Here is a 23,024-nt window from a genome sequence, read left to right on the forward strand (position 1 = left end):
CACAATCTCAACTCTGTAATTTCACCAAACTTAAAAAAATGAAATATCCACCAACAAACTAACAAACAGCTTTGAGAAATTGTTAGTGAGAAAAACACCACGGAACAGAAGAAGTCTTGTTTTTTTTCCTTAGGAAGTGTGGAAGCCTAGAAAGGATGCTGAGATTGACTTTCATCCCAGCAGCCATCATTAAAAGTTTGACATAATGCTTTTAAATTGAAAAATGTGGTGCTTTCTTTTCCCTACTTAGAAAAAAAATAAATTAACAATTATTTTGAAAACAGAAGAAAGGGTGCAAGCTACTGAGGGAAATACTGGTTTGCCTCAAAGCAAGAGCGTTTTAGTCTGCCCTTTTCTTCTCTTGGGTTGTTTGCAGCCACAAAGACACAAATCACTGGGAAAAACACATCTGCTCCAGGATTAAACCAGCTCTGCTGATAGTGAATTGTGGCTGATGAAAGTGTTGGCTGCACATATCAACCCCCAAGAATAAAAGACACGAGTGATTCCCTGAGCTACAGAAACCCTGCAGCCTGGCTCCCCGTGGCTTTTCCTTGTAACAGCTCCCTCCGTGTGAATTCTGGTTGTTAACCAGGCAGAGGTCTGCTCCAGCCTCTCCCCAGACCTTCCCCTCTCATTTGGGAGCCTGCCTGGTGTCACATTTCTAATTCCACACCACTTCTGAGATCCCAGGCTCCCTGCAAAACATCAACCAGCCTGCAAACTAAACAGAGGCCGTTTAGAGAAATCCTAAAAAAATCCACGTTTCTTTTTGAGATTAGACTAAACCCAAAAGTGATCCTCCAGAACACAGTCAGCAAATTACAGAATAAAGCATGGAAATTTAGGTGGATGTTCTACTCACAATGTTTCTGTAGCAGTGGATGCTATTGAGTACCTGTCACTGCACAAGCTACAGGCAAACACAACAAAGCTGAAAACACCTGCCATTGGAAAGAGGCCAAGTATTCCACCTGGATTTGCCCATTTTAACTACTGGGAGGGTGCATAAAGAGACATTTAAAAATTGGTTCTTCAAAGTATGATGGAAAACTTTATCAATACCAATTTTTCCAAGCAATTCTCTCAACTGAAGCCTTGGTGGCCTAAGAGCAAAGCTGGTGGCATGTAAAGTTCATTTAGAAACAGAAACCAACACAGTGATGGATATTAATTTATAAAATCAAGATTTTGAAACAATATCTGCCTATAAAGTGCCACAGCTGTGGCAATACCTAATCCTCAGTTTATTGAAAACAAGTTTAATCTGTTTGATTAGAATTTCAAGCTTGGACTGTTGAGTCGCTCATCTCAAGATAAACCTGGTACAGTTCAGTCTTCAGTGACATTTAACTGCACAAAAGGAAATGAAAGTTTAATGCCAAGAATACATTAAATAGGTAATAACGGCACATTACTGAATTATTGAGCACAGTCTAAAAATTTTAGAAAAAACACAAATTGCCTTCGAGTCAGCAGATTGCTGTCATGAGGAACTCACCAAAAAGAAATACATATAAATGTACAAATTAATTCAGTGGAACCTTTAAAATCAATCTCACATAATATAACACAAACCCAAAAATGACCAAAAAGTCTAAAAAAAGGAGAAAGACTATGACAATTCCAGATCTGCAGCCTATTCTTGGAGGCAGAGCTCCCAGCTCTCCACTGATGTTGCACATTCACAAAGGACATAACAGTAAGCACTAAAAAAACCCCAGTGCTGCCACTAAAAATAGATATTTTAAAGCACCACTCTAGAAATAGACACTGTGATTTCCACATTATTATTTTTTATCTGTTAAGTACCAAACTGCAAGTAAGAAATATCTTTAACAGATGGCCTGCAAGACAAAGGGATGTCAGCAAGACGGATGAACGGGATGAGCAAAGAGAGAACTGAGTATTTCTACTGTGCTTAATTTTGAAGAAGACAAGGCAGAGCTGTAAAGACAATAGTTCCCAGTCACAGACATGCAATATTAACAAAGTTACTGTCACACTCTATGTGCTTCATCCAACCTTCCTACTTGTAAAATATTAGTAGTTTAAAGCATCCCCTTGAAATGTACTGATAGAGCCAGTGGAGTAATTCCAGGGGAACAGAGCCAGATATGCCAACACTATTTCATGAAAAAAAAAAAAAAAGAGTGAGGAAGCTGAGGTATGCCAACTCTGTGTAATAGCAATACTTAATTCCAATGGTTTTCCTGAAAAGAGATTGAAGCTTTACCGAGTGCTCATTTAAAAACTCTAAACTTGGTTTTACTCTTGCCACTCTAAACCAAACCAAAAATGACAGGTTTTTCAAGTAGCAGGTTTAAAATAGTTCAAATAGGAGGAAGTACTCTATTCAGAAGCTTGTTTATTCCACATTTTCTTGCATACCACTGCAGAGCAGGATTCTGGCTTGAGGAACCACCAGGCTAAATATCTGTTTTAACTTGTTAGAAGAGAAAGTTTGAGTCAATGGTGTCATCTCTAATGAAGGATGCATAAGAGCTCTTGGTTTCTAATCTCTCAGCTCATTCATAATAGAACATTCTTTGAATTGCACTGTGGCAATGCAAACAGAACTTAGTAACTGAAGACAGAAATTCAGCTTTAACAGCGCTAAGTCATTTCCACTGATAGCTCTATTTTCACCTGCTATCAGGATGTAAACACATGCTAACAATTTTATCACTCACACTCCATCCATAATGCATCTCTGTGACTGCACAGCAGCCAAGACTTCTGGAGCATACATAGACAATTATGAATCACAATTATATCCCTAATCTTTTCTTCCTGTTGGAAGCCTTTGCAAAAAAAAAAAAAAAAAAAAAAACAAACAGAACAAAACAAAAATTGCAGAAATCTTCATTGCAATACACTCTACCCAAATTACAACCCAAAGAAACCAAGAGCCATAGCAGGAGCCCAACTTGATCCATGTACACAAAATCACGTGCTCCTGAAAAGCTTAAAGATTCCCTAATAAAACACCCATAAAAAGCTCAGTGTGAGAATTTCTTCCTCATTACAAAGCAAATTACCTCATCATTCAGCATTTGACAGAACAGCTCAGGAAAAAATCCAAACAAGCCAAAGCACAAAAGAACAGTGGGTCCTCAGCTGTCTTTGAGCAAGGAGGGCTCTTCCTCCCACTTTGTTCCATTAGTACCCGAAACTATCATTAACTATCAGAATTATTTAGGACAACTGCACTCACTGTCAAAAGAGAGGATTTCAGTGGGTTTTGTGCTTGTGGAAATGAAGCACAGAAAGGCCACAAACATCCAAGAACAACTCTGGCTGTGACCTGCTCCTTCTCCCAAAATCTCAGAATACCCCTTAGTTCACATTAATTAAGAGGAAGCTTTCTGACTTGTGCCTAAATGGCCATAAAACTTTCATATTGGTAAACACTACAAAAATCCTGTCAGTGTTTACTTCCTCCCAGCTCTAAGCAATCATATCAGTTCCAAACTTTGCTGCAATCAAACTTCTCAATAATGAAAAGACAATTTCCATCGATTCCACCACATTGCTATGCACAGGAGAAAGCTTTTGTCAACATCATTTCAGTATTACTTTTTTATTTACACTCCTGCTAAAGAGGACACAAAGATGACTGCTCAATTCTCTGAAAGTCCCAGAGGAAGTCTCTGGGCAAAAACTGATAAACAAGGGCCTACTTTATAAAATATTCAGCCCAAGGAGCAAAGCTCCACAGGCTGTGTCTTGAACTGTTTTATACTGGGGAAGTTGCCTCCAAGACTTAGGTGGCAAATTAGGAATTTCCGGTGGTAGCAAAAAGAAAACTTTAAAAATAAGGCGCTTTTTGGGTCTCCAAAGAGAACACAAAAAGCAAAATTTCTGAAGCCACAGGCTAGAGAGAAGGCACGATCTTTTAAAAAAAAAAAAAAAAGCACTCCAAAATTAGAGCTAGGCATTAACCTAAATTAACCTGAACCACTTGTGGGTTTCATTATTCAAAGGAAAAGAAAGTTGCTGAACTCAGAAATTTTTTTCCATTATTGTAACAGAGAAATAATTCCTGAATTCCATGCTCCCATTTTAAAGAGAGAGTTTTTACAAGCTCTACAACCCCTGAAAGCAACCCAAACCTTTCATCCTGGCAAAAGCAACACATTATTTCCACTGATTTTTGAAACTGCTTTATATAGCCTGACAACAAAAATCATCTAGTTCTTAATTCTCATTTGTGATATTTTGATTTTTAAATAATTTGAAACAGTATGAAGAGTGGTATATGTAGCTTTGCTTTAAAATTCAAGTATCTTTTTTTTATTTTGTGGTGGCAAACAATCACTATTCCTGCATTAATTAGAAGACAGAGAGAACATGATAGTCAAGCATGTATCAGACAAAATGTTGCCAGAGTAATGGATTTGCAGCATCCCTTCCCTGGAGAACAATTAGATAAAAATCTCTTTAGATGAATAAAAACAAGAAAGAAAACAACGGAAATGCAGCTTGTACAAACAAAACGCTGTTGTAAAATTTGTTTTGCATATTACACACAAATTAGTTGTGACTGTTTCAAATAACACAAAGTGCTGACACGTTCCAACAACGATAAACCCCCAGATTTTAGGTATTTCAGTAAAAGCCTGGTGGCCACTCCTAAAACATTCTATTAGCTTTGGATCACACAATCAGATGCCTTAAACAATAATTACAGCTTGGTGTGCCCTGAATCTTTCAGGGAAGCTGCAGCCACGTTCCCTCTCTTTGATCACGCCGCTTTTCCTCACTTCAGCTAGGTTTAATTAAGGGAGGGATGTTTGAGCTGTCACTTGCACTTTTCACCAGCTTCAATCAGGAGATCTCGGTGGTTATTTCATGGAAAGAAAGTTTTTGGTGAAGGTTGGGGAAGGAAAAGAGAAATGCCCCGCCCTATATCTTTAGGTTTCCTTTAGGGCTGCCATGGCAAAAGCTCTCAATTTCTTGAGAAATCTGAACAACTGCTGATTGTATAATGTTTCAAGACCACAGATGCTCCAAATCAAGGAGGAAAAGGAATTTTATGTCACCTGAGGGGAAAAATACCCCATAGAATACCTTTATTCAAACTGAGATTTGTTTGGCATGAACAACTGCTGCAATGTTCACAAACTCAAGCAGAGGAGAAAAATGAAAGACTACACTAAAATGAATTTATTTTGCACCTAAATGGTATTTTGAGTAACAGATAGCTATGTAAAACCACACATCAAATATTATTTGAGTGGAGTATGTCCCTCCACTCCTCTTTCCCAGAAATGGTTCCACATTTTTGGGATTAATAACTTATTGGGCAATTATTTGCTAGAAGCTCACCACTGCCTGCACGCAAACAGCCTTGTGCCCAGTGACTGGGATTAAACCAAGGAAAAGTCAGGAAAGTGAAGTTATCCCTCAGGATTCTATCTCAGACAACAGGCACGTGAAAACATCCCTTAACCAGCTGTTCTGGCTAGAGGGAAAAGCCACGAGCAGACTCACAGGGCAACCAGGATCTGAAATCAAGGTTTCCTTTACTCACAGGCACCTCTTGCTGCTCAGTGACATCCTTCTCCTCCAAAACACTTGAGCCTTTAAAAAAAATGTTTCTGTTTGGAGTGTGGAGAAGTGTGGAGGGCAGAAAGCAGCTCCATCAACACCAACAGTTTTGCTAAAGCAGAAACTCAGGACAGTTTGATTTTGAGATCCAAAAGATGCAGCTCCAGGGATTTATGGAGTGCACTCTCCCTTCAATTTCTGATTTTAAAATAGGCATACAATAATAAGGGAATGGATTCCTAATGGATTATCGCTCTAATAAAGCACAATCCTTTACAAAAATACCTTTCAGTGATCTGGACAGCTTGGTTTAATATAAACTTAAGGACGAAAGCCCAGGTTCCCTCAGGCAATGATTCACAATCAAGGAGCCATTAAATCCCTGTTCCAGGTACAGAAGTAGAGTTCTGTTCATGGCACTTTATTCCTTGGAACCTTTACATGATTTTTTTTTTTCTCCCGTACAATTTTCCATGCGCTGTGTAGATTGCTGTCAGAATGTTCTCTGACGCCAGCCAGCCAACGCAGGCTCTTTGTATTCTCTCCTCCTGCCCCGTCCCCAGTCCCCTCTGGATCTTCCTCAGCTCTCAGCACAATTTTAGGGGATGTCTCAAGGTGCAGAACAGAAGAGAGCTCCCTGCTGGGGCACAGCTCCATCCTCTTAGGGATTCACCAGAAACCCAACAGAGATCTCTGACCTAATCTCTGCAATTAAACGTACAAAAGTCCATACTATACAATCTACAGAGTATCTGCTTTTCAAGAAATAAATAATTAGAAAAATAAAAGACTAGAAGCTCTTGATTGTCACAGAGCTGCACCTCTTGCTTATCATTATGCCTCCCAGTTTGTGACATTTACCAATTTCTTCCATTATTCACACTGAAATGGAATGTACAGACAATCTGTACACTTCTGTTCACAGAATTCTTACTACAACCTAATATGAAAGAAACAATATAACCTTACATCTCCTCATATCAGGGTTTTCCGTTGTAAAAAGGAATGAAAACCTGAAGGTAGAAATGAACTGTCAAAGAAAATTGATATTGTGCTTTGCATAACACAATTTTCATTTATAATGTTCGAAAGTTCTTCTATTTTAAACTATTAACTTTATGAGAAGTCTGCCTTAGTCAAGGCCAGTAAAAATACAAAGGATCACTTTCCAAAGGGATTTGTCTTCTTTTTTTTCTTTTTTTTTTTCTAACTGACATCAAATAGCTGTAAGAGAAATGAACATTGTGCAGTAAAACATGACACATTATTAGGTGCTTTTCAAATTCAATCCAAGCAAAGATTATACCTAAATAATCCTATAGTTATCACCTGGAACACAGCAAGCACTTTCACTTTGCTTTAAGATGGATCAAAGAGGAAAAAAATAAAGAAAAGAAATAATACGTGATAAAAAAAGGGAGTGGAAAGCTCTCTAAAAAGCACTGTTGAGTCTAGCAAGACAAGAGATTCAATTCTTTCTGTACACCTCTGAAGAAGGGGGAAACAAGGAGAGAAAACCCCTTTAGAGAGCAACAGTAAGGTAACAAAAAATGAGCCCCAACTGACCCTGAAAATCCAGCTGAACTGGGTAAATTCACCACCTGGGAAAGTCTACAAAAGCTTTCATTAGACATGACTGAGGGCACGTAAACACAAAGTTTTATGTCAGTTCACAGATTCGATATTCCTATTAAAAAAAATCATAGGATTTTCCGTGAAGATTAATCACTAACACTTTTCTTTCTTTCTTTTTTTTGTCTCTGTGTACTTTTCCTCCCCCCAGGCCTTCCCACAGGTATTTCTGTGAGATCCCATCACCCTCCAGCCTTACTTTCAACCCTGCCCAACCATCTGCAGAGCGCCCTGACTTCTTTGGTGTATGGCATCTATACAAACAGGAAAACATGAAATCAGCGCTCTCACAGTGCCATCTCTGCACCACAAAATAAAGAACGCACCCTTAGCAAATATTCTAATTAATTAATTTTACTTTATGAGGAACATATTGTTAATACTGCAATTCCTGCTGTGTTGACTTTCTGGATTTTTTACCTCATAAAAAAGAGCAGACAGTGCACAATTCACCCTGCAATAAACCACATCCTCCTAGATGCACAAGTCCATTACTGGTTTTCTCCATTTTAATGGAGTTTTTCCTCACACTAATAGGTCTTGATTCCTGATCCACCATATTTTTCTTATTTGCATGTGAATTATTTACTGATTTTTCTATCTGGTAATTTAGCTGATAGACTAAATTGTGTTAAAGACTCTCTCTGAAGCAGGTAGATAAAAAATGGATTTCCCACCATCCCCTGAAGAACCTGAACGATCCCTTATTCTACTAAACATTTTGTTACCTCTCATCATGCTGTGTTCACACCCTTAAGGCAGCCTGGAGTCTGAGGCTGAGCTTGTCTCAAAGCAAATCAACAATTTTCACATTACTGGTCAAGCACTGAAACACTGATTTACTAATAGCTCCCTCCTGGCTTATAACACATTTTGTTCATAAAAGAATGGAATATCTCATGATCAATTATGCAGGCCTGGGTAGAATTCTTTTTCCCAACAATGAACATCAAGGTAATAAAATACATAGATGTAATAAAGGGAATAAAGCCAGGTACCAAGCAGAGTACTGTAAAAAACTCATATTAGGATAAAAATAAACATCTGGAATCTTGCCAAAAGAGACCTGACCAATTTAAAGTTTTTCAAATTCCATTTCACCCAGCAACACACAGACTACATCAAATTAAACAATTCACATGAAATATCTGAACAGCACGTCTGTTACTTGATGGTTTGCAATAAAAACAGACTAACAATTCTTTGGATGCTTAGTGCACCACAGAGGAAAATACAGAATTTCACTATACCTTAAGGAAAATTTCATGCTTGGAGTGATTAAACCCCCCCACACACACAGAATCACCCACACTCATCCCAGAAAGCTGCACCATGGCTCATTAAAGCTGAGAAAAAGAGGCTGTAAAACAAAGGAGGGGCTTGCGTTTGAAATGATGGTGTGGTGCTCTGGTTCAAGATAAACCTGCTGCTCCACACACCCCACAAGAAGCCCTTGTAATTCCACCCTGACTTTTAAAACTTTCAGATTTAACAGAAGACAGACTGACAGTCCTTTCCACCAGGATTTCTTACATCTCTCTTAGAATTTATTCAGAATAAACAAAGCAGAGGGCGGAAAAATGAAGACTCGAACTGCTGAAACCTTAATTCCTCAGCCATCTCCTACCAAAGAAATGTTCATGTTATCCTGGCTCTCAGTAGGGACACTGGACTTGACCAAGCAGAAGGAGATTAAAGTTGTTTTTCCACAAGGTTAAACTCATCTTTAATTGGGAAATATCTAATTCTACAAGGGTTACAGCTTAGGAACCATGCCTGCCCAAAGCACAAGAGTAAATGAAGGAAAAGCATGTCCCTTCAAATAGCCAGTGTAAAAACCTGCACAGCAATTCTGAAATTAGGTTTGTAATGAGATCATGACAAATTGATCGATTTTTCTCCCCCCACTAATTTAGAAAGATGATTATTTGGGACAATAATTAGCAACATTGCCATTTACTATATTAAATAACAAACCAAACACAACTGGTTTCCATCATGACCAGAAAAGGAGAGTCATACCATTAGAACTGCAAAATAATTTGCCTATTTTTCAGCACTCTATTTTTAGAAGTTAACTTTGTCCAAATACTCACAGCATTCACCTGCTGCACATCCCAGCAAACACGATGGGGTAATGAGCTACAGGTCTGGAATATTTACCTGCAGGAGAATCAGAAGATTGAACCTCACCTTAATTCAATTATATCTATTGACCTTCATGACAAACATCCAGACATAGCAAGTGTGACACCAGTCATGCAAATACTTCAAAGCTCTTTTAGTTGGGGGATCATTTGTTTTTCCATTCCAGGGTGAAAAATCAGGTAGCTAAAAGGACAGTAAATGCCACAGGGCCAAAGAGGATATTTCTCAGTGGAAATCAAATTGAATGGCAACAGTTCTATCAGGACTGTCGGTGAAAAACAGGCTCTCCAAATAAATAAACAAACAAATCTCAGCTTCTGGGATTGTTTGTGTGAGTATTGCTGGGCTGCTCAGGACTGAGATTTCAGAATGGGCTGCTGATGCTGTTCCCTCTAACTGCAAGAGGTCCTGGCCATATTTCTGACCCACTAATAATCCTATTTTTAAACAGAAAAAGGCATACACAGATCATTTTATGTGCTGGGAAGACACACTCTCCAAAGACTAAGTAAACAACTGAAGTACATTTGAGCTCAACAACATCAAATACTGGTGGCTTTTTTCCCCTATAGCTTAATAATGTCAATTGAATATAAGTAACTAAATATAGCCCAAATTGCTTGTAATCTGATTTTTAACTTGGCAGGGTCAGTTCCTCAATAGGATTCAAACTGCTGAGATGCCACGAGCTTAAACAATTAGCAGTGCAAAAAACTGAGAAGGAAAACTCTCTCTATTCACCGATGCCCTGAATTTCCAAAAAAAGCCTCTAGTTTGGAAAAGAAAAGCAGATTATTTGTACAAAGTAATTCTTCCTATCTTCTATCAGCAGGGGGATTTTCTGCCAGTGCTGATGAAATCCAGCAGCCCCTCAGATGTACTTCTCAGAATTACAAGCACGAGCAGTTAAATCAAGTGTGTCTTGGTTGCTTTGGCAGCCCCATTTAAATATCAGGCGAGTGTTCAGAGATAAAAGGTTTTTAACTGTAACCTCTCAGAAGATGATACACTGTCAATTTCCTTTCCAAAAGTGCATTTTAGGGATCCTTTTCTCGCATTTGGGGCAATACAAAATAATGCAAATCTGGGACATGCAGACTCGGGAGCTGTCAAACAGCCAAGCAAATCACTGGAATCTCAAATCTAAGACTCAAGTCACAAATTTTGCTGTCTAAGAGCTACAAAAAACTTAGAAGAGAGCATCTTAGATGCAAAATTTAACGCACACCACCCATGTGATACTTTTTCCCTTGCTCATGTTAACCAATTTGCATAAAACCCAATAGAACAGGTGGTATAAGGTGGGTATTCTGAAGAACATTTCATTAACTTATTGCCAACGAATTGAAATTGACACAAGTCTGTAGCGGGGCAAAAAAAAAAGGTATTCCTGGACTTAAATATAGGCTCTGTTTCGGAAAGTTCCTTGAAACTTGAACAATTTATACATTAAAATTAATTGCAAAGCAGATGTTCAGCACTATAAGGCTTATAATTATTGCTTAAGACATTTTCCATTTTAACAGAAAACTCATAAAGCTAAAGATTCAACAGTAAATAAACCATTATTATTTTCCTGTGCTGTGTCTTCAATAGGCACTGCAAAGTCTTTTTCTTCCACTTAGTATTTTAACTTAGAAAAAAAATAGAGGCTCTCTTGTATGAAGATAATAGAAAGTTAAATTAATCACACGTTTCTTTTTCAAGAAATAATTTCTCATACTTAAATGCAAACAACCACAAAATTTACAAAGTCTTAAATAATCAATACCAAATAGAGGTTTCCTCCTACTGCTGGACGCTCATTATTATTTATTGATATTAAACTAATACTAAAGTTTCAACGAGTCGATCACGGTTTCATCTTAAACAGCTGCAACTTTCTGCTTCCTGCCCCTTAAAGCTTGTTTTGAACTGTAAGCAGAAGGAATATTCAATAATAAACTTAAAATATAACAAATAAAATCCATGCTCCATCTAGAAGCAGGAAGGTAGACTTCTCTCCCTACACAATACTTAGGAAAAGTATTTTATATGGATAAAAAACCATAATTCTCCTTTGGTCAAGAGTTGCAATTGCAAATTAAACTGTTTTCAGATGTCATTTTTGTAGACAGCGAGAACAAAAGCCTCATAAAACACTGCAAGAAAAGACACATATATAAAACTCTTCTAAGGTTTATACATGACCTGAAATTTGAAAAACCATTGAATGGTTCTCCCAAAGCCCTGAGAAATGCCTCTGCATTGAAAACCACATTTAAATACACTCAGGCAGAAGGTAGTTACTTCAAATGGAGGTGCATACACAAAGAAACGTTCCTAGAAACGTTTCTCTGTGGGGTTATTTGTAAGAATCCCCTGTTTATGAGCAAATTCAAATATTAATGTACATTTTCCTGCAGAAATGAGGACACCAGTACATCTCAAGCTCCAAAAACACAACCAGGCTTTCCTGAAAATGCCATTTCCAAACACCTGAAGGGAATTATTGTTCCCTGAGAAGCCGGGAGGAAATCCCAAGTGCTGAGAGATGCCAGGAGTGCTCCTGCCACTCCTACTCGCTCTGGGGCAGGCTGGAATTGCTGTCCTGCTTCTCTGGCACTGACAGGAGCACAGCTCCCAGCCCTTTCAGGATGCTGAGACCCTTTGGCAACAGAGGATCAGTGCTTTGGGAATGTTTTCTCCTTCCCCAGGGGCTGCTCTAAGGGATCCTGCAGTGCAGCTCCTCCAAGAGAATTATCAGCTGATGCTTAATGCACATTAAATCATCAACATTCCCACTGCATAGAATTCCCCAGACTTGCCCCCAGATCATTTCTGTACAACTGAAGTGCATCAAGTGAGGAAATAAACCCCTCACATATTTAGTTGTGAGGCTGTAATGGTTATGAGATAGAACATAAATGCACATCAAGTGAGGATACATGCCTTTCAGGAAGGCAGCTTTTTTATTCCATAAAAAGGATTCTCTTCTAATGAATGGTGTTCCTTACTGGAAATTAAAATTAGTTCACAAATTGCTGCTGTTCCATTTAATGATAAGATGAATGCACAGTGCTTTGAAATTTTTTTTATCTGCAGTAATTTTTGCTCTTTCATCCATCATTCCCTCAATTTCACAATTCTTTAAAAATAAGCTTTTAATTCTTCACATGTATGCAATCAGTTAGAAAACCCACGTGGCAGAATTGATTGCTCTGGTAGGCAAAAGATTTTAATAAGTTTAGGCACATTAATGTCTCTTATTAGGGTAAATGATCCAGCTGAAAAGCCAAACAAGGTCTCCATTAAAGGATACACCAGCTCATGTAGGGCACGCTGCAGAAATAAATTCAGGTCAGTTATTTCATAAATATACACAGCCAAAGTTATTCCTGTCCAGGTAGCAGGATGACAAAAAGCATGAACTCAGTGACCAAACATGTGCCCTGCTGCTCCTTGGAACAACATTCAAAGCTCCAGTTTATTTCTAGAGAAACACATTTTCTAGAGGGATCAACTTTAGCGTGTGTGTGTGTGTTGGAAGTGGTATTTATTATTCATGTATTTATAGTTCTAAATCAATATTAATGTTAACTCTGTACGACTTCCCATTTCTTCCCTCTGAAATTGCTTTTCAATTCAGCTGTTTTTAATCTTTGTTAATAACATTTACATTTGAACTCCATTAATCTGAATACCTCTCTCGATCCCCAACTAGACACTCATGTTTTAACATCACTGAAATCACTGTATACACCTACAGCAAGCAAATATGAAATTTCAGAGTTCTGCACTTTAGAAAAGATCTTCAATTAGAGGCACAAACACTGAAATAAAATAAGGAGTGAAAGCCAGATTTGGCATAGTCTATAATTACTTTTCTAAACTGTTGAATCAGGCACCCCAGTGCTGCATGCAGCAGGGCTAATTATAAAAGAAACCTCTTCCATTCAAAGATGAATTATTTACAAATTGATCTTCAGATACAATACAATTCCAGCCACGGATCAGATCATAAAAAAGTTGTTTCAGGAATCACACATAAGTTATTTAATATAGCGAGGAATTCACAGAAGGACTATTTTAATCCCTTTATTTTCTTCAGCCACACTGCACTGAGATGAATAATTGTATGTGCTAAATAAAATACTGATTAAGTGAAGGGAAAAATTATCTTGCTTAGAAACTGACCAAGGAAAAAAATCCAAAACGAAAATGCAGGTAGAATTCCTATTCATCTTTTTGTCACTCACAGTACCAAATCTCATTTGTTAAAAAAAAAAGTTATTAAAACTAAAATTACTAAAATTGTTACACAGAATTTCCTTCTGTATTTTGAATATTATTACGTTATTAAAAATTTACATTATGAATGGTATTTTTCTTGTCACTGGCCTCCTACATTTATCTGATACTCCAAGCAGGATCACTCTCACATCCTTTGAAGAGATATTCATACACAACCACTGGTAAATAACTTTGCTTACCACAGAAATGAAAAACTTTGCCTTGAATATTGTAATTGCTGCATCCTAAAACTCTACTGAGACATCTCAAATTTTCTGAAACACTCAGAGAGATGTTCAGTTTGAAATTCTGTAACTTTCTAATCTCAGGATGTGCCATCACCAACAAATCTTCCGGCAGCTGAGGAAATCAAAGAAATACATACTGCAGACTAGGGTGTCATTTTTACACCCTCCAAAACGATTCTTCAGTCTAATAAAAAATAAGGGAGTGTAGGAAAACCTTAAAATATTCAGTGATAAGCAGAAACAAACCTAATCACTTGATCTAAGGGGAGATGACTTTCTGAAACAGAAACACACCACTTATCAGGTCATCTATTAATTATGCAAACACAAATCCCAGTGCAATCAGTTCACTGCTTACAGGCTTCTCTCTTTTGCCAAGCCCCCAAAGTCCCAGGGCTGATAAAAGGAGGCAGGCATGCCCGGTTCCGGGGGCCTGGTTCAATTCCAGGGCCTGCAATCTACCTGGGAATCAACATCCATGCACCGAAGCCAGGCTGCCCAGGACACTGCGAGTAATCCATTTTCAAACGTTTCACAGGCTCCTCCTGTTTTTGCCACTACAAAAATACCCCATTAATAAGTATTTTTTTTAAAACTCTTTTGCATTGTCGCACAAACTTTTTCTTCTCTAAGTAATTCAGGTGATAAGCAGCAGAGAGTAAAATGTTAAATATTTATATAAATATACTTGGCTCTTTTTCCTCACCAAGTCATCTGAGTGATGCTAATCATGTCTGCAAGTAAACACATAGGCAGCAAAATGAAAATACAACTGAACAATAATTTCTGTAACCTGGAAAGCAGAGCTGTCAAACTTTACAAGAAAAAGCAGTGGTAAAGGTGCATTTCATAAATTGGTTTAATTTATGAACACAAGCGGGCACAGAATTCAGCCTCTGATGAGGTGACAAGGCACAAGACAATTACAAGGCAGTATTGAAAGTTTTTCTGATGTGAATGAATCTCAGGGAAATAATAATGAGCTTTGTTTAATAGCAGAACTGATAAAAGTGATTACCAGCAGCAAGTCTCTTAACCTTGCACGTAAGACAAGGTGAAAGGGAAGATGTAAGGAATAAGAAACAATTTTCCACTTAGTCAGGAGTTGTCTCCCTTAAGCTACTTTCCAGCAGTGTTGTCAGAAACTTAAAATAAATCCATACAGAGGAGATGTTAAATATCTGCCTGTGAAATTCTGTCACTGACTCCGTTCAGCTGGTAAATCCTGCCAAAAACTGACTTTGCACAGACACAGCACTGGGGAGAAATCTTCATTACATCCACCTACCAAACGTGACGAGCAGCCGTGAATGGGTCTAAACATCAATCCCCACCTTTTCCTTTCTTCTGAAAAACCCCAAACCCCACGATTTCTGTCATGAGTTCTGCTGCACAGGAAAGGAGAGATATCACAGGAATCATCTGAGCTTCTGGAAATGCACAAAGATGCCTTGGGCTTGGCCACACACCACACCCCAAACGCTCCCATATTTCCACACAGAGTGGGATTCGAGCACAATAAAAACCTGAGAATTTCTATTTTTTTTTTTTTTAAGGGCTTTTTCTTCAGTCTTTGCTGTGTTTTTACGAGCTTCTAATACCTTCAGTAGACTTGTTACTTTAAATATTTGAATGAAATGAAAGCTGGATAAACAAAAACAAGCTAGACAGACATGATATTACAGTCCCCCACAGATTTAGTTGGTAGTGCTTAAAGAATCCACAGTCTCTATTCCCTACAGAAATTAAAGGACATAACACTTTTGAGTGAAAACAAATGCAAATATTCCCCTAAAAGGATGTAAAAAATGCAACTTAAAACCACTAACAAAATTATTGCCCTTCAAAAACTACCGCATCTGGAGCTAAAATAAATAAATATAGCAACTTTACTGCTGGTATTTTCCTAAATTTGATTCAATAATTCTTTTAGATGGAAAAAAAAAAATCCCCACACTGAGTTTGTCTGCTCACTGTAACTATTTCCTTCAGGAAAGCTGTCTGGGTACCCCTTGAAAATCAGATTATTGATGCTTTCAGTTCTCTGTTTGCTTTCATTCACCACGTCCACTGCTGCTTTTTCTCTGCTCTAGAAGAAATGCATGAAAAGAGACTTAAACCCTTTTTTTTTTTTTTTTTTCCCCAAGTGCTGTGAACACTTAGGCAGAGGATCAGAATGCTGAGACCACCAGTGAGGACGTGCAAAAAGGATATGCTCATCTTCTCCACAAACTTATCGTGTTCATCCTGGGATTTAGGGAAATTCTCAATGTCCTTCTCCAGGCGCTGGATCTGCTGGTTCATCGAGTCAAGGTTGCTCTTCAGAGTCTGGGCTGAAACTAAGGGGGTGGAAAAAGAAAAGTTTATAAAGCTTCCAGAAAGGGTACCAGAAGGGGAAAAAACAATGTCAGTACTAATAAGCTGAAAGAGAATGATTCCATTAAGTAGATTCATATTTTTCTGAATTGCAGCTCATAAAAATCCTTCCCTTCATAAAAATAAAGTGAAAATATCTACTGTAATATACCAGACCATCATATTGAACATTGAAATGTCACCACTTAATTCTACCATTAGTTCAAATTATTCCATTTCTATTCAAATTTATGGTAAAAATTCCAATATTTCTAATATTATTATTTCTAATATTCTTTTAAATCTAATTCAAAGATTAAAAACTAACTGGAGTTCAAAGAGATTTCATCTTCTTAATGCATGTACTTGGTTAAATGAATGATCTTATTAACACACACATTTCTGTTACAGGAATGATTTAAAGAATAGACATGGGGGGCGGGGGGGAAATTAAATATTTTTCTTACATTGAAATTACACTAATATCTGGGGCCCCGAGCTGTGTTAAGAGCAAAGGTAGGCCTGAATAATAAAAGCTGTAGATAATCAAAAGGAAGGAAAGGACTCAGAGTACAGCACACTAATTAAAAAAAAAAAAAAAAAAGAGGGGACTGTAAAGAACTTCTGCTTGCTGTGTGACAAGCTATTCTAATGAAAAGCACTGTGATGCTAATTTGGATTAAACAACCCCTAACTGATACATCCTGTGAGCAAAAAATGACAGCACCATTGTGAAGGCGAAGCAATCCCACATCACAGAGAAATTCCAGACCGGGATGAAAAGTGACAGAGCCTCTGCAGAGAAATTCCAAAACAATCTGAACTCAAAACACTGACTTTTATGGCATAATCCACGAGGGTCCATTTGTCAGTCTCGTTTTTATCACAAAGAACCACTGGACAAGCCCTTCCTCTTCAGCCAAAGCTGCCTTTTGGAACCCAAGCGTCTCTCCCATTCTTTGTCTCTTGCACAGTTCAAAAATCGGTGTTTTTAAGAAAAAGCAGAGAATCCCAAGACCCCTTTCCCCCAGTGCAGCTAAGAAAGGCAAATGACTCCTTTTCTTTTTAAGGAGTTTTTTATTATCTTTTGATGAAAAGCAGTTTGTCCAGCAGTTCCACTAAGTGCTTTCTAAAGAACCAATTATTTTTCTATTTTCTTCCTATTAGAAAAAAGAAAAAAAAAAAAAAAAAAAAGGTGCCGTGACTACATGAGATTAAAGAGCAGAAGGAAATTGAGTCACGATGGCCTGAAAAACAGCACACAGGAAATAAAAATCTGGTAAATAAGGAAGCCGTTCCCAAAAGAAAATCAATTTTCTATTCTTTCTAAGTAAAGACTCTCATCAGACATAACACTGATTTCACGAGCGTGTTCAGATACATAAGGCACCAATAGAGCTGTCTTTATAGCAGCCATTATCTTGATTTTATTTTCAATTTTATCCATTTCATACTGGCTACCAAAGGAACTACTAATCATGTAATCCTAGAATTATAGTGGAAGTTTTTTAAGCTTAATTCAACTGGGGTGGGAATCTGTATTGACCACAGCATCCTTGTAGCTTTTAAATTCACATTTGAGAGTTAACCTTGAAATCAACCACTAAAAAATTCTGAAAAACAAATTATCAAAGCTTTTAGGTTATGGTCGCATTAGTTTAATCATTTGATATTATGATCAAAGCACACATTTTTGCTTGAACTGAAGAACTTGAATTACTATAATATTTTTATGGGCTGCTGTGGAACAGCACTGAAGGAAAATGCTGGAAGTGAAAAATAAATGAGGAGGACGCAAATGGTCATTCTGTTCATAAAAAGAATAGCAGCTGGTATGTAAACAGGCAACATAACACCAAGTTTAACTGTTTGCAGCAATTTGAAAACATTTAAATGCCTGACCACATAGCAAAAGTTTGTTTTGGTCTGCAATTCAAAAATGCAAAGAAATTCAGCAAGCAATGACAAATAACTGTTGAACTTCGTGATTAAGATGGACGGAAAGTGTTCCCAGTAACACCCTTCTATAAAACTAAGTTCAGAAAGCCCCAGATTAGGAACATACTGGCTTTGAAAGTAGGGAGGAACTCTATCCAAGCAAGAAGGCTGCATCCTAAAGCTGTGCTTCCCCGCAATTAACTTCCATATTCACACTCAATTAACAAAAAAAGTCGTAGAATATGCAATTCCGTACACTTTTTCCCCCTAGCCCAGGCAAACGTACAAGTTTCTGTCCAAATAATTTATGAAGTTGTTGTTCCGCAAGACAAATTTCAAAAGACGACAGAACAGGGAACATATATATATATAGACTATAATAAAATATCTGCATTTCCCCCCATAAACCCTTTTATAAGAGATTTACTACTTCAGTAATGTGCAAAGGAATCAACATGAATACCTTCTACTTTCAGGGAAATTCATGTAAATTTCTTCAAACTCTTGCAAGGTTTTAATTTATGAAAGCATAAATTCTACTTGCAGCACAAAGCCATTTCCTTGAAGCCATTTCAAAATGCACACCCTGAACAGCCTGTCCTCAGCAGTCCTCAAAGACAGAGCCTTGTCCACCTTCCATTTGCCCATCACTCCACAGGAAAATTAGGCATTTAATAGAACTGGTCTCAAAATGGACATGAAAGGCAGCATTTGGCCTTCAGTGGCAAGGGCTCTTACTGACAAAGCCTCGCTGGAGCAGCCATTCCAATATTATTCCACTTAATGTTGCAGCAAGAGAGAACAACCAACTCAATCCAATACATAAATAACTGATGTCAAGATAGGAACATGAGGCAAATACAGAAAATGAGGAAAACATGAAGAAAAAAACCAGCAGCAACAGCCACTGGAAAAATAAAAGGCCTTGTGTGTAACCCCCAGACACTCGTGGATGAGCAGATCCCTCAGAAAAAGGGAGGCAACCCAAAGGATGCCTGGCCATTTATTTCCTTGCAATAGCCAAGATAAAAGGTTTTCAAAAAGAGAAAACACTTCCAAATGAAAAACAAACCACCAGCAGTAAAGAACCCACTTCACCCACCCTCACAGCTGAGCAGGACAATGAAGACTCCCACCCACAGTGGAAAGGCAGTAATCAAGAACTGGGAAAGTTTGAGAATTCAAAAGTCAGTCAAATTTCCTGACACAGGGAACAGTGAAGACAGAGTATAAATGAGTTCAGGAAGAAGAGATGTGGATTCTTGGTGTCAAAAGTAAGAGGCAGGGACAGAATTTATAAGCCTCTGTGAGCACATGCAGATGGTGGGGGAAACAGCCTGGAGGAACAGCAGCGTTCTCCTCTGTCTAAAAAACCCACATAAACCCCCCAAAACCTATATATGGACCAACCTTCGAGGCCAAAGAGAGGAAAAAAGGCAGCAAAACTTCTCAGTCTGTGCCAAATTGTGTCAATCTCGCCCTTGGTTTAAGCCCTAAGAAAAGGTTGGCTTGCAGTGAGCACCTGCAGCTCGAAGGTGGAAAGAAATGCAGCACCTTGAATGTGTGGACCTCAAACCCCGCTGATAAAAGGATTTATGAGGCAAAGAAAAAAGCCAACAGCAGAAGCTAAATTTGTGCTTCAATTCCCCACAGAATCACTGTAATATAGAGAATTAACATGAACAAGGTAAAGCGATAAGTAATAATGTATTGTCCTGATGATTCCTGTCTGTGGCAGACCAATGCAAGCACTTAGATCCATCAGTATTGTCTCTGCACAAATACTGAATGCAACTCAATCATGCATCATTAAATCTTAGACTGATTAAAAGATTATTTTGTATATTATTATTTAATTACAGTAGAAAATCACAGCCACTGAAGAGATGGCATAACATTATTGTGACATGGAAGGTAATGATTTCCTTCACCTTATTATTTTCCTTATATTAATTGCTCCTCTGAAAGAAAAACCCTCAAACCAATCCTATCCACTAATTTTGGGGAGAGCAGTTGCACAGTCTGCACGCTAAGGAAGGCTTAGTGAGTGTCTGGTAGAGCAGTTTAGTCCCAGAAAAATGCTCCAAGCAGTTAATCTCATGCTGATGGCGAGCACTAGCTGGTCCCTGTCGTCAAGCTAAGCATTTTGTATTTACATTAATACAGCAATAGTATCAAAGGTCAGACTAATCCCTTCTAAAATAAGATTGCATCAGACTGAGAGTCCTCCCCACAACAAGAGGTGAAATGATACATTTTGATTAGGTGCAGTGCCTCTTGCATAAGAAATTTAAATGGTCTCTGATCATGATGCAGAACTGGGATGGCCATGTCTACAGCTGGAAAAAACTGAAGTGAAAGCCAACAACATAAATTACTTCAGTAAGCAAAAGCAAGTCTGTGCGAAGCAAATGAACTCATGGATTTTTAAGTCTAGACAGTATTTGTACCATAACTACTTTGTAAGCATACTAATGACTGTTTATTTTTTATTGCCCGAGGGCAGATGGAAAGGGTCTTTCACAAAGGAATGAAAGGCAGTTTGGAGGGAAATGGGTAAGTACATAATCTGCAGGAATTACAAGCATTGATTACTCAATTCATACCAAGTACGTTTCTATTTGTTAAGACAATAAATGTTTAAACACCTCAGGGTCAAAGGGGAAGAACAGCTCCCTCATCTTACCAGCCAGAGGAGTCACCATCCTCCTCTTCCAAGAACTGGGAAAGCTTTCTGACACCAAGAACTGGTGCTCAACCATCAATCCATCATGCAGAATAGACATTTTCTCTCACAGAATCTTCCCTGCACATTTTCAAGTTCAGGAGTCAGAGCAGGTCTGCCCAAATGGCAATGTCGTGTTTATACCCTATTACTGTCTACTGGAATTTGATCTGAGGAAGCAGAACTTTTAACGGACAGATTTCACTCGTGGATGTACATTTGCACTTTTGATTTGCGTGCTGAGATTTCCTTCCTCAGCAGAGGAAGCACTGCAGTGGAAGGGGGAAAAGAAGGCAGGGACACAGCTGTGCTCCACCTTTTCAGGCTGTTACAGGAACCTCACTGCCTTGGCTAAACAAGGATACAGCACCTGTGCATTGCTGCCACTGTCCCGTCCACCTGCAATAGAGGTGAATCACAGTTTTAAAGTAAAAGCCCTTTGTAACAAGCCCAAGAAACTCCTGGTTTGGAGTTTAATGAGAGACTCAGTCCCAGGTACTCCGTGTGTGCCACCCCTCCCACTCTCCCTTGTCAAGGGCAGCCTTTCCCCCAGCCTTCCACATTTACCTCACTAACTAAACAGTAAACAATGATTCATATTACAACTACAAATCTTTTAGAAAACAGATGTCCCAGTTTTAGAAAAATAACCTGGAGTTTTGGAGCTGATGGGTGAGAACAGCTCTGCAATCAGCAGTGTGGGATATCCAGAGCACTCCAGAAACTCGCCGTACTTTGATGTTGATTTAATTACAAATGTCTTTCAAGATCTCAGAAGTTGAGTTTATTTTTGAAAGAGAGCTTGTAATTACAAAATCAGTATGTATTAAATGAGCACGCTGAAGCAGAACTGCTGGCAGGGGTGTAAGACAAACTGCAAATGAGGCAGAGGAGACAAGTCAACACAAAGTAAGGAATGCACGGAGAAGGAGCAAAGCTGATGTCACACAACCTGCTGCTGGATATAAGAACTCACAGAGATGTTGGACAACTTTATCCAACTGAAGCCTGGCATTCCTGACCCACTTCCAGAGGTGCCACGACCCTCCTCACAGCCATCAAAGTGCCACGTCGACCACAGATAAGCAGCAGAAGAAAGAACAAAGTGCCATTTTGCAGCTTTTCCCTCTCTAGAGGCTTGTATTAAGGAATTCTAAATGGATTACACAACTTAAGACATTTAAAGCAATCTTCACTTCTGAATTGGTTTAACTACAGCCAGAAATTCTTAAATGCTTTAATTTCTTTAATAAGCAACAGCCCATGAGAGTCATTTGGGCTGTTCTTTCATTTTGCCCTTGATACTTACACTTCAGGGAGAGAAGCAGAGCCTTAAAATGCAAGCCATACAGAAAGCTGTTTAATGGAGATTCCAAATTATAACTTCAAAATGTAGCTCCAGAATGCAGAACAACCACGGCTCTGTACAGCATCTATTACACACAGACAGCAACTAAAGAAAATCCTCAAAGCCTTCACAGACTGGGAGAATTCACCAAGCAGTTCTGCAGAGCGTAAGGCAATCCAGAGTCTTAGCGAGGCTCCAAAAGCATCTCTTAGAGAAATTGCTGCTTGGAGCCACAACACAAGAAGTGCCTGTGAGGTTTTTGCCTCCCTGCCTTCCACCACTCACGTGCCAGATTGGGCAAAATCTGTTTCAGCAATTTAAACTGTGCAAGGTGGAAATGCTGCAGATCTCCTTGCTAAAACACAGGTTTTCTTCTGCTGCAACAAACTATAAAACTTTTGTTTGACAGAAAAACGGCTGCTGCTCATGAGCATGCTTTAAATTGCTGTACTTCAAAGTGCCAGTAGCACAGGATGGTTTAAAATATTTCCCCCATTCTAAAATGATGCCATTAAATCACAGTGAAGCACCTGTATAAAATCTCAAAATTAATATTTTATTACAGTATTTGTAATAAAAAGTATACACATATTTGCATTCCTCAGTGTTTCTGATTGCTAATGGCCTTTCTAGAGAGATGCCTCAACCATCAGAACCATATGCTTGCAAATCAATGAAATAAATTTCAATGTCCACGTGAGTGACAAATCTGTGCTGCTGTTATTGGTATTTTTTAGTCCACTGAACAGACCTAATCACCCCCACAAGGCACCTTTCACTTGATTTTACTTTCAACAACACTTTA

General features: G+C 38.4%; 1 protein-coding gene across 5 annotated transcripts in view; it reads right to left on the bottom strand.

Annotated features, from left to right (window-relative positions):
• DIAPH2 (diaphanous related formin 2) overlaps window positions 1-23,024 on the bottom strand; it is a 171,011-nt gene that overhangs the window by 71,300 nt on the left and 76,687 nt on the right. For all 5 annotated transcript variants that reach the window (XM_066182235.1, XM_066182233.1, XM_066182237.1 and 2 more), the window contains one exon: window positions 16,067-16,192. In XM_066182235.1, the coding sequence (XP_066038332.1) occupies window positions 16,067-16,192 (126 nt within the window). The remainder of the gene's footprint in view (window positions 1-16,066; window positions 16,193-23,024) is intronic.

This window comes from Chamaea fasciata, unplaced genomic scaffold (assembly GCF_029207755.1).
Source record: "Chamaea fasciata isolate MVZ Bird 193981 ecotype frontalis unplaced genomic scaffold, bChaFas1.0.hap1 SCAF_4, whole genome shotgun sequence".
Lineage (NCBI taxonomy): Eukaryota > Metazoa > Chordata > Aves > Passeriformes > Sylviidae > Chamaea > Chamaea fasciata.